At 36.8% G+C, this 13,630-nt stretch overlaps 1 protein-coding gene across 5 annotated transcripts in view; it reads left to right on the top strand.

The window, feature by feature from the left end:
- msi2a (musashi RNA-binding protein 2a) overlaps nt 1–13,630 on the top strand; it is a 182,700-nt gene that overhangs the window by 103,334 nt on the left and 65,736 nt on the right. For all 5 annotated transcript variants that reach the window (XM_058789219.1, XM_058789221.1, XM_058789224.1 and 2 more), the window contains one exon: nt 12,212–12,260. In XM_058789219.1, the coding sequence (XP_058645202.1) occupies nt 12,212–12,260 (49 nt within the window). The remainder of the gene's footprint in view (nt 1–12,211; nt 12,261–13,630) is intronic.

The following is a 13,630-nucleotide window of genomic DNA, read 5'->3' on the forward strand; positions in this document are numbered from 1 at the left end:
AAGGATCTGCTGTGTTTAAGAGGGCAGGTGGAGAGGGATTCCACTCAAAGCAGGTCTGTTTTGTGGAGAGAAATGGTCCGTTTTAAACAAGCGGAGGCAGCTACCTTTAAATTACTGTTTATGTAATACCTGTATCTGCATATTTTTTTTATTATTTATATACAGTCATGGCCAAAAATATCGGCACCCTTGGTAAATATGATCAAAGAAGGCTGTGAAAATTAATCTGCATTGTTAATCTTTTGATATTTTATTTAAAAATTCACAAAAATCTAACCTTTCATTGGATAATAAGAATTTTAAATGGGTGGAAATATCATTATGAAATAAATGTTTTTCTCAAATACACGTTGGACACAATTACAGGTACCCCTAGAAATTCTTATGAGTAAAATATCTCTGAAGTATATTCATATTCACAATTTTGAGCACTCCAGGGTGATTATGAACATGAAATTATCCAGCAATGGCTTCCTGTTTCACAGAAATATAAATAGGAGGGAAAACAAGCCCAAATTCCCTTAATCATCCATCATAATGAGAAAAACCAAAGAATATATTTCTGATGTGCAGCAAAAGATAAATGAGCTTCACAAATTAGTGAAGTGGCTTTAAGAAAAGACCTAGAGCAGTGAAAATTCCCATTTTCACCATCAGGGCAATGATTAAGAATTTCCAATCAACATAAAATGTTACGAAACTGCGTGTGTCTATATCATCCTAATGCACGGTGAGAAGTGGCTAAAGACCCTCCAAGGACCACAGCTGGAGAATTGCAGAAAATAGTTGAGTCTCGGGGTCAGAAAACCTTAAAAAACAAATTGTCAAACAGCACCTACATCACCACATGTTGTTTGGGAGGGTTTCAAGAAAAATTCTCCTAGCTCATCCAAAAACAAACTCCAGCATACTCAGTTATCAGACACGACTGGAACTTCAAATGGTACTGGCTTCTATGGTCAGATGAAACTAAAAGATGAGCTTTTTAGCAGCAAACACTCAAGATGGGTTTGGTCAACACGGATGGATAAGTACCCCATGTGTACAATGAAATATACTGCTGTATTTTTGATTTTGTGGGCCTATACTTCTGCTGGAGGTCCTGGACATCTTGTTTAGACACATGGCATCATGGATTCTATCAAATACCAACAGATAAAAAAATCAATAAGTGACTGACTCTGTTAGAAATCTTATAATGTGCCATGTTTGGATCTTCCAACTGTACAATAATCCAAACACAAACCTCAAAAACAACACAAAAATGGGTCACTGAGCACAAAGCCAAGCTTCTTCTATGGCCGTCCAAGTCCTCTGACCTGAACCCTGTAGAAAATGAGTGGTGAACTGAAGAGAAGCACCACAAACATGGAGCTGGGAATCTAAAGGGTCTGGAGTGATTCTGGATGAAGGAATGGTCTCTGATCTCTTGTCAGGTGTTCTCTAACCTCATCAGACATTATAGGAGAAAATTTAGAGCTGTTAAACTGGCAAGTGGAGGTTTAAAAAATTATTGAATATAAGGGTGCCGTTAATTGTGGCCAATGTGTGTTAGAGAAAAACATTTATTTCATAATGATATTTCCCCATTTTAATTTCTTATTATCCAATGAAAGGTTAGACTTTTGTGAATTTTTTTAAATAAAAGATCAAAAGGGTGCCTATATTTTTGGCCATGACTGTATAGTTGTTGTTTAAAGTTGATAGTTAAAAATAAATAGTAAAACTTTGTGCCCCCACCAGTGTGGCTAAAATTTAAATTTCCTGCAAAATCATGGTTTTGGCCATTTTAATTTGGATTGAGCAGTTTCTCTTTATACTCTTCAGTACCTTTCTGTGTATGTACACATTCAAATGTTTGGGGTCAATCATTTTGTTTATTTTTTATTTTTTTTAAATGCTTGAAATATTTTATATTCACCTAGGCTGTATTTCATTTGATATGTAATATTTTGAATTAATATATATTGTTATGAATTTATAAAGTTTTAATATCTTTTAATTTATTCCTGTTTTGGTGAATTTTCAGCAGTTATTACTCCAGTCTTTAGTGTCATGATTATTCAGAAATCATTCTAATATGCTGATTTTGTGCTCGAGACATTTCTTATTATTTTCAATGTTTGCTTAATTTTGTGATATTAAAATATTTTGTTTTATCAAAATATTCTTGCAGTATTCTGTGATACATTATAATTTCAGGATTTTTGATGAATAGAAAGTAAAAAAAACAAAAACATGATTTAACATGAATACAAATTCTTCATAACAGTAAATGTCACTTTTGATCAGTTTAATGTGTCCTTGCATTGTAAAAAAAAAATATTATTTCAATTTTTTAAATTTATTTTAATCTTACTGACCCCAAACCTTTGAATGGTAGCATAATTATAATTAGGGGTGTCAGCGTTAACGCGTTAACGCATGCGATTAATCAAACATTTTTAACGCGTTAATATTAATATTGTTATTAATTTTAACGCAGATTAATCGTTTGATAAGGTTTGACCCCAACTTCTTCCAGTCATCGCAGCCCGGAAGGTTATCTATCATTGTGTGATGAGGGTACAGCGAACCAGTGTTGCCAGGGTAACGATAGCGGCACAAGTGGTTTAGAAAATACAGTTGCGGAAAAATTACAGAGCCGTGGGCTGCGTTTTTTTGGGCTACTTTTATAATGTACTGCGGCCGCCCAAAGTGTATATAGACAAATAAAAATTAAAATAGATCCTTTTACTAATGTGTATTATACTTGGAATGTATACCTGGCAACTTAAGAACGGAGAGGCAGTTGTAACATCAACAACGTGAGTTTCAGCAGAGCAGCAGAAATAAACATGACAACAGCCACTATAGATTATATTTATATAAGATAATAAACACTCGATTACACTAGATATGGTCTGTATGTGCATTTCTTGAAATGCTAATTTGTGCAGCGATATAAAAGGCTATAAATAGCAATAGTAAACGACCAAATTCCACATGTGATCGCAAAAGGAAGTTATTACAAACACTCGATGGTGGTTTGAAGTGAGTTCTGAGGAAAAGTGTACTATTAATCTCATAAATTGTCTTATGAAGCATGATGCTAATGTTAGCTCTAATGCAGCTGCAGAACAGGTCCAATTCTTCTTCATAATGCATTTTGTCCTAATACTTCACGTAAGGTCGCAAGAAATGTTTTGTTGTATTTATTTAGAAATACTTTTGATAATAGTTGGGTAAATGTATACTGGGATTGAAGCGATGTGGCTTGGTAAACATTTTATCGCCAGTTTAAAGGTTGATTTATGACTTAATAAAAACAAAAGAATAATGTTAAAAGAATAATAAGGATTATGTCTCATACCTGGCGGAAGTGTGAAAGGTTCTGTTTCCTTAAACTAGTTTGTCATGCATTTCTTTTTCAACACATTTACAGGTAAATCCTAGTATCTTAAATCTGCGATTAATAATGATTAATCACAGTCCATGACTGTGTATAAAGATATGTGTATAAAGATACTGTGTATATGATTGACAGCACTAATTATAATTGACTTTTTTTTCCAACTCCATCAGCCATCTTGGATGGACTTTTTTTTTTCTGATCTTTTAGCATTCTGGGATTGTCCTATCTGTAAAGGACACATTTAATTTCTTATACATTGCTGTTTTCTAGGACTGCATAGTTTTGGCTTCATGATAAGTGTGTGCTTATGTTGGCTGAAAATATTCCCTAAATAGGTAGCTCTGTTGCTTTTTTTGACCAGAGCCAGAGAGAGAAAGAGGATTGATGTGAATTTCTGTGTGGCCCTCACCTCCAATCACAGTCTGGAGAGAAAAGAGTAAAAATGCCATTACTTTTCTCATTACATAGAAAATGACAGAAAGCCCTTCTCTCCCTCTGCTTCTCTTTTCCTCACTCTCTTTCTCTCTCTCTTGCTTTCTACGTCTGTTTTTCCGTCTCTGTCTTTCTCTCTCTTTCTTTCCATCTTTCTTGTTCTCCATCTGTCTCTCTCCTTTCTCTCACTGTCTTTGTCTGTTTCAACTGTAATTCTCTCTCTTTCTCCATTTGTTTCTCAATGTATCTCCATCCCTCTCATTCCCCTTACCTGACTACGCCTTTGCATATCTTTCTTTGTCTTGCTCTCTAATTCTAGTCATCTCTTTTACACTGTTTATTCCCTATTTCTTGAGTGATCTGAGTGATAAAAGTAAACTTTTCTCCTGGCCAACAGACTTCCTCATCTGTCAATCACCTAATGGTTCCTGGGTTTGCCTGTCATCAACTTGCAAACAGATCAGAAGCCATTACTTGAACATCCGATGTGGAAAGATCCAGGTTTAATTAGATCTAATGCAGCTAAATGTAAATGATGATAGATGATAAATTAACATAGACACGTTCAGCCTCTCTGTATGTGTGGTGGAAATTTCGTGGAGAAATCCAAACAGACAGGCACAGCAGCACAGCGCTCGCTTAAAATCACAGTCAAAATTCAAACGCATTTGCAAATTTGTTTCAGTTTGTGTTTCCTAGTTGTGCATTAAAGTCTTCATGCCAAACACATCAATTACCTGCATGGTTCCCAGAGTATTTAAAAAAGAGAATCTGTTACTAACTATTATCAAGAATGTTCAACATTTATTCTTTTTTTTTATTTTTATTTTTAATATATTTAACGTTTTATATTTAAATATACAAATGTAACTTGTGATTATTAATTATTTAATAATCAAAATATTACTCTATTTTTAAATAGATTTAACAATATTTTATAAAGCTGTTGATGTCAGTTACAGAAATAACACAGTATTCATTAAATATAAAAGTAAAAAAAAAAAAAATGGTTTAATTTTTTAAACCCCTTGTACGTTGCTACCCTCTTCCTGTCTGTCTCTCTCTGTCTGTCTCTCTCTCCACCTCTCTGTCTGTCTCCCCCTGTTTCTTTGCTCTGCTATCGATCGGTCAGCTCTGATGGAAATGTGCTTTTACTGGCTGCTGCTGGTGGAGACGGTTCAGGCTCTTGGATGCTGTCAGACGCTTTCGCAAAGGAATGAAGAAAAATGAGATGAATAGATTGCAGGGGCCGGAGGGAGGAGGGGAGGGGTGATATCGGCTGCTCTGCCGCTCGCTGGCAGTCGTCACGGAGCTAAATGAATACTGACATATTTATATTTATTTAAATTAAAGTTGTTGTGGCACGGTTATTGTCAGGAGGATCTTATTTACATACCAATTAGCAGGTTTATTAACCGCTTTTTCTGTTGATTAATATAATTAGCGTGCAGATAAGTGAATGAGAGAGTGTGGGGGGGTGTTTATAAGAAGGAAAAAAGACATCCTGATTAGCGAAGTGTAACAATGAAGCAATCACTTGATAAACCATTTTCTCATGGATAAAGGTGTTTCTCATTTCTCCTAGTACCTTTCTTCACCTAAACAGAGAATATTTTCACTTTTACAATAGCTTATGTGTTGGATTTTGTGATTTTCTGCAAAGCCTGGATACATTAAAGGCCTTTTAACAAAATGACCCATAATTGTCCTCCATGGCAGCTCTGTCTGACGTGCTGATGGATGTTGCTGTAGGTCTCTGCCTACAGACCTGTGCCTTCTGAGAGGACTCGTCTGCCCTCCAACCCCCTCCCATCCCAGTCAAACCCTGAGCATCCCTGCCCTTCCACAGCTTCTCGGCGCTGTGGTAACAATAGACATGCCAAGGTCTGCTATAGAATATGCATCAGTTTATCTCTTGGCCTGGTTGGTTGAAGAGCCAAGGGCTCATGAATATTTACATGACAGTTACAGAGCCACAGATGTTTCTTAACACTGTGAAAGGAAAGGAAATCAGTCTTTTTTTCTGTAATTTTTTGGAGTAATTATTTATTTTAAGCAAAGAAAAATTGGTTGTTATCATAACCGATTGCAGCTGCTGTAGTTTGAATGCAATCTGTCTTATCTATGTTTTTAAGAGTCTGTTCACAGGACTGTAATTTATTGTCTCGTCTGACTTGGCGGATAAAATGGTCAGCGGATTTTTTTTTAGAGAATCAGTCTCCAGTGTCTCTATATTGATTACCACAAGAGACAGAAAACACTCATAATGTCCATCTTGTGGTTCATCATTAGAGCTTTCTCTAGCAAGCAGTAAAAATCAACGGTATTTGAAAATGTACGCTCACCGACTCAAATTGAATGTTAGAATACAATATATACTGTATACCAAGAGACACAAAACGGCTTTCATTCTGAAATGCAACAAAAGAAAGACAAACATAATATATACAGAAAGAAACTGTTTGTTAATAAACATTAGCTTTAGCTTTAATGTTCAGTGCAAGCAGTTTCATGTAGAAGTCACATTAATGAGCTGTGTTCCACCTAGGGTTGGGAATCGAAAATCAATTCCAATTTCGGAATCGGATACTTGTTGTAAAATTAATTTTGATTACACCTATTGGTTCCTGTGTGCACTTCTTTTTTCATCTGTGAGGATTCGACCTAGCGATCTGCAAGGACCTTGCTTGCTAATCTAAGCGCTCCAAAGTCTTGCTACACTTGCGATCAGAAGCCGAAAAAGCTAAATATAATATTTGCGACAAGCTAAACGTGTTGCAAGAGAGGTGTCACCACCAACATGACAAAGCACTTTAATTTAACAGATCGTTAAAAATAACGAACATGATTCAACGTGATTCTATTCCTAAATTACAATGAATCCTCTGTTTCATTCCTCAACCTTTGACGTGTGCGATCACAACGTTGTGATCACTCTTGGTTCATCTGTGCAGTGTATGATCACACCAGTGTGATTTGAACATTTACGTCTGCGTTTATGAAACGGCTTCACAGTCTTTTCAACCACACAGTATCATTACTTCTGTGTTACAAACCTTCAAATAATCGCAGAAGTACTGGGATAAAAGTTTATAGTTTGGATATAAACTCTGATGTATACGGTAGCAATCAAAATAGAGTAAATCAACTTTTGAAAGTAATTTGACACTTCAAATAAAGATTTATCGATTACATTGTTACTCCAATAGGTGTTAAAATGTGTTTGTCTTTGAACACAATCCGGACGCGTACACGGACAGCGCGGATGCAGACTGCTTGTATTTATACTACCGAAAGTGTACGCTGGTGGTCCGCTCCTCAGACGTGTTCCATATATGCGCAGTAGATCTGCTTGAATAGTAAACAAACATGTGAACAAACAATTGCCCAGAGTTATCGCACATCTGGCTGTCTTTTATATTGTTTTATCGATGGATTGTACAGGTTCGAGTAGCAATGGGCTTTCTCACACAGCATGCGCAGTTGGTGCAAGTACACGCGGTCACAAAAAATGAGAGGCACGCGGATGTCCGCGCAGAGCCTCCACGCACACCCTCCGATGACTATTTTTACGTCACGTGGACCATAGCGGACTCGCGCACGCAGGAAGTATAACACTGGCTTCAGACGCATGTGTTGCGCTCTCTGCTGAGCAATGATCCCAGATCAGATGAGAGATCACTCCTCCATGCGTTACATTCTCACCCTGAGCCAGTAAAATGGGGAATTCCTCAGCTCTCATCTCCTGGGCCTCTCTGAAATCTATCCAGCCCGGTCAGGCCGGATTACATCTCCTTAACTCCATTTCAAATACAAATCATAAATGTGTTTCTCTTTGAGAAAGGTGAATTATTGATGTTTGAGCTGCAATCCCTGGAGTTTTAGAATGAGTTTTAGAAGAAGAGGAGAGTGTAGCTTTTATCTCTTCACACATATACTTAATCTACATTTAATGCAAACTGAAATCCTCTGTGCCTGTGTGTGGTCTCAGCCTGTAGTGTCAGGCAGTGTTATTTTAGTAATGTTTGTACACTTTTAAAATATTTCAAAATTTATATAATACAATAACTTTCATTTTTATTATTATTATTATTATTTTAGGTCCGTTTTAGTCTTTTTGTTATGTGCTTTTTTCATTTTTATTAGTTTTTTAGTTTTTTTTTATTAGTTTTTTTTTATATATTTCTGTTTTGCTTTTAATCAATTTTTATTTTCAGGTTCAATTTTAGGACTTCCAACTTCAATTACTTGCCAAGGATACAAAAGTAGTTAAGCTTAGGTTTTTATCTAATTTTTTCATTTTATTTCAGCTTTATTTTAATTTAAACAAAAGCTTTTTAATAGTTTACTTAATAACAACACTAGCATCAGGTCCATGTCAGAACGTGTGTACCAGACAAAACTCAAGCCCAAAAAATTGTACTGTTTAATTACTGAATATTTATTTTGAACCAGTTCTTTGAAATGATTTGGTTCAAGTGATTCACAGAAGCATTTGTATGTTGCTTTACTCTAAATGAGATTGTAAAATGGTGAGGTGCATGACAGTTTGGAAACACTGCTAATATAATATTTGATATGTATGCAATGAAACAGTAATAAACAGCAGTGTGATACTAAAATTGAGTTTTACTACAAAGATGAAACATATATCGTAGCAAAGGGACCTCTGGAAACATTTTGAAGTGAACAAATCAATCAAACAGTTTTTTTTAAAAGTCTGTTTTAAGTATGCCAACTAACTAAGCGATTCACTGAAATGTATTGCATTTCCTGATACAACCTAGTACACTTATACATCAGCACTGAAATCCTCCTGAATGTGTGGTTTCCCTGCTCAGAAATGAACATCTCTGCGCTAGCTCTGCTGTACACAGGCGCCACTGAAGGACAATGCTTCACATTTGATAATTGAAAGTTTCATGAAAGATTGTGAGTCACAGAAAGAGAGTTGACATTTTCAGAGTGCATGTGACTCAACCGTTATATGCAGTCTTTCAGAGCTCGGCTTTCAAATGACACATTCGTGTGAGTTTGTGTGTATAATTCAAAGTTCTCACAGTCATGTAGAACCTATAAATACCAGTGTAAATTCAGTTATTAATTTAAATTGGTAATACAGTCCAAAAAAGTCTAGTTATGCTTGCTTTTCTAATTATGCTCATATATTATGCTCATTATCCTTAGTATTCTAGAAATTGCTCTATGTATAAAATAATTAAAAATCCTTCTCTACGGATGAATCATGGCAATTCATTGGCCAAGACTCAAAAGGTGTGGGGATTGACAGCTGTCAGGATGTTTTTCCTGGGCTGTAAATGTTTTTCTGGGATTAATTATTCATAATTCCTGTCTTTGTTGTGTTTCGTATGCGATCTCACCTGTATGAATGTGTTTGGCCTTCTACAGATGTTTTAAAAACATATTGACATGTTTGACAGAAACACAAGCAGCTTTTACCCCTGTGTGAGGGAAGCATCTTCTCTAACGTTTAGCTGCTGATAGCAGACATTTCTCCTTTATTTCTACTAAAGAAAGTCCAGAGACCCCAGAAGAGTTTCACTTCTCCTTAAAGAGTGATAAGAGCTCTGTCTGCCTCTTCAGCTTTCCTTTCAGGAGCAGGAGAGTGTGTGTGTGTGTGAGTGAGAAGAGGTCCTTAACCTCCCATCAGATAGAGGCAGAGAGGCATTTCAGCAGTCCAGTGACAGACACTTTAGAAAAGACTTGCAGCGCTACACTGATTTCACCAGCTCAATGTGCATTACTGGTGTGTGACGCATTTCTGATCTTCTCACAACCTCTCTGCTGTTATGTGTGTATGTGCTTGTGAAGGACAGTATACAACATGCTTAAACTCCATCAGCATGTTTTGAGGTCTTCCAATGTTTGCTTGCACGCAGATGTTTGAGTAAGAATCACATTAATTCTTAAAGTAGATTGATGGTGTAGACTAGACTGGGCTGGTATGTTGATATAATAATGATATATATGATGTGTTATGATAATGAACTAGAATAGTGTAGACTAGACTGGTATTGTATGGTATGATCTAATCTGGTGTATATATTTTCACCATGAACTATCATAGACTAGACTGGATTGGTCTGATCTGATATGAACAGGTACTGTATAGACTGGACTAGGTTGGTCTGATAAATTATGGATTGACTGGTCTGGTCTAATATATGATGTGATAGTATTGGTATAGTTATGGTATGGTCTTGACTGATTTAGTCTAATAGGGCCTGGTCTGATATGTGATGTTGTATGAACTACAGAAGATTAGACTGGACTGATCTGATATAATGTATGATATGATCTGGAGTGGCCTGGTATGGTACTATAGACTAGACTTGTCTGATATGATAAATTATGGATGGTCTGACTCTGGACTGGTTTGGTATATGGTTTGTTGTATGAACTACAATAGACTAGACTAGACTGTTATGATATGGTATGGTATGGGATGGTCTGGACTGGACTTGTCTAGTTTAATATATGTGATATGAACTACAGTAGACTAGTCTAGACTGATAGAGCATGGTCTGGTGTGATTGGTCTGATATATGATGTGTGATATGATGTGCAATAGAATAGACTAAACTGGTATAGTAGGGTATGATATGATCTGGTTTGGTCTGGTCTAATATATGGTATGTGTGATATGATGTGTACTAGACTAGACTGATAATCTAGGGTATGATACGGTCTGGTCTGATATGATGTGTGTGATATGTAATAGACTGGACTGGTATGGTAGGGTATCACATGGTCTGGTCTGATATATGGTATGTGTGATATGATGTGTGCTAGACTAGACTGGTATAGTAAAGTATGGTCTGGTCTAATGTGGTCTGGTCTGGTCTGATATGATGTGTGTGATATGTAATAGACTGGACTTGTATGGTAGGGTATCACATGGTCTGGTCTGATATATGGTATGTGTTATATGATGTGTAATAGACTAGACTAGACTGGTATAGTAAGGTATAATCTGGTCTGGTCTAATGTGGTCTGGTCTGATATGATGTGTGATATGTAATAGACTGAACTGGTATAGTAGGGTATCACATGGTCTGGTTTGTTCTGGTCTGATATATGATGTGTGTAATATGATATGTAATAGATTAGACTAGATTGATAATCTAGGGTATGATACGGTCTGGTTTGGTCTGGTCTGATATGATGTGTGTGATATGTAATAGACTGGACTGGTATGGTAGGGTATCACATGGTCTGGTCTAATGTGGTCTGGTCTGATATGATGTGTGTGATATGTAATAGACTGGACTGGTATGGTAGGGTATCACATGGTCTGGTCTAATGTGGTCTGGTCTGATATGATGTGTGTGATATGTAATAGACTGGACTGGTATAGTAGGGTATCACATGGTCTGGTTTGGTCTGGTCTGATATATGATGTGTGTAATATGATATGTAATAGATTAGACTAGACTGATAAACTAGGGTATGATACGGTCTGGTTTGGTCTGATGTTGTCTGATCTGGTTTGCTCCGAGAGCAGCAGGCTCAGGTTTGCTTACAGTCATTAACGCATATTTTCAGAGAAATGTCTGTTCTCATTTTGCCTGTGATCAGAGTGTTTAACCCACGTTGCTCCAGGTGGAAGCACTGTACTGTACAGTATTTCCATTTGAATGCGTGTTCTGGTTGGCTGTGGGGCTCATGTGGGCAGTGCAGGCTTGACTCCTGCTGCTATGATATTTTAATACCTCTCTATTAAAGAAACACCACAACCCCTGTATGTGTGTGTGTTTCCAGCCACTGGCCTCATACTGGGGTCCCCCTGCTGTGCTGGACAGTCTGTTTCTTACACTCAGACAACTCCTCATGTTACCTAGCGACCGTATCCAGGAGGCAGGCAGTGCACGGACACATGGACCGCTTTGTCTCCCCCTGAGACGGACTCTGTCTCTCTCTCTCTCTCCCTCTCTTTCTCGTGTGTGAGTCATGAAGGGCAAATTACTCTTGACTCTGGTGTCTCTGCAGGATTCTGTGTGTTTTCTTTTAAGAATATGCCTGCGTCATACAAAGATTTCTTGTCATGCGTTTGTCCTGTTGAGCAATACTCCACAGAAACTTTTAGTTATGACGGAAGTACATTTGTCATGAGGAATGTGTTTGTTATAAAAATGTGCTGCTTGACATCTTATCTTCTTATTGATCTGGTCTTATTAATGTCTGTTCTGTATTAAATCATGTTGAGCTTGGATAATAATTAAATGTAATCATACAAAGAGTTCAAATGACTCTACTATTATTTGTGTTTTATGTTTTGTAATAGGTTTTTTTTCTGGTCTTTTTTTAGTACTTTACACTTTATATGTTCTTTGACTCATGAGTGTGTGTTGTTTTGTTTTTCAGGTAGAGGATGCCATGCTAATGTTTGACAAAACTACAAACCGACATAGAGGTAAGACCATTAAATCTCTTTAAGTAATAACACACACACACACACACACACACGTTTACTTAGCTATCTAAATGGGGACATCCAATAGGCGTAATGGTTTTTATACTGTACAAACCAGTGGCGGCTGCTGGTCTTTCAAAGAGGGGAAGCTCATTTTCGGCCTACATCATAAAAATTGTCCATTTATTTATACGTAAATTCTGCCCTACGTTCCTTTTCAAGAAAATGCTCTGTGACCCTGTTGTACCAACTAGGCGTCTTTTCCAGTGACGCTAGCCTAGCCTACTGTATGAATGAATGAATGAACAAACAATCTAAAAAAAAAAAGATTAAACTCGACGGAGGAAATGTGGGAATTAGGTTAAACTGAAACAAGGAATGTGGTATAATAGGGTTGTCACGATACCATAAAAATGTCTTACGATACTATACCAGCTTAATTTATAATTCTACAAAATGAATCAAAATTGAATAAATAAATAGATTTAAGTGAAAACAGACAATATTATTCTCTGAATACTTAATTAATGTGAATGAATGACTGGCTATTGTTATCCATGAAATGATCTAAACAAAACTCATCTTAGCACTGCACAGAAGCTGCATGAAGTGACATTTAGATGTGGCATTTATTCATTTAGACTGTATTTATAATTGCATAAATAATGTTATGAGATTGATGTTTTAAATACTAAATTCTGAATATAGAAATATGTAGGAAAATAATGTAATATGCCTACTTTTAGACGGGAAACTTAAAAACGGCCAGCAGGTGGCAGAAGTTCGTGATTGAATCACTGAGTCATTCAAATGATTCTTTCAAAACGGCTGAATCCTTCAGGAGCGAATCAAATGACCGTTTTTATGAATGGCTCAGTGAATCAGTGATTCACCCAAGACAACGCGGATTTGGATTCGAACACAAACGAAACAAAAACAGCACTCTTGCTCGTGTCGTATTGCCTAAGTGTCAGGAGCATTTTTTGTTCACATATCTTGAAATTTCCGAGTTAGCAGCATGTATATTAAAACATAACATTATAAATGAATTAAAGAAAACATAATGATTGATAAGAACCAAGTGCAAAGCCGCTATGGGACTGAGCTCGAATAACTTCAGCGTCAGTGACTTTTTATAGTACAAAATCGCTGTTAATCAAAAGGAGATGCAGACCCTCCAATCATCACGCAGAAGCCCGGAGTACAGGCCAGCCCACTCCTCCATTCACCCCCAGAGACGCTGAGCGTCCGTGGGCGGGACATAATCGCAGCATTTATCCAATGACCGTCTAGTTTCGAAGCACTGAAAAAAACAGTTCAAAGCAGCCCCATTGAAGTCAATGGAAGCTAGGCTTCAACAGGGAAATGCA

The sequence above is a fragment of the Onychostoma macrolepis genome, chromosome 10 (assembly GCF_012432095.1).
Source record: "Onychostoma macrolepis isolate SWU-2019 chromosome 10, ASM1243209v1, whole genome shotgun sequence".
NCBI lineage: Eukaryota > Metazoa > Chordata > Actinopteri > Cypriniformes > Cyprinidae > Onychostoma > Onychostoma macrolepis.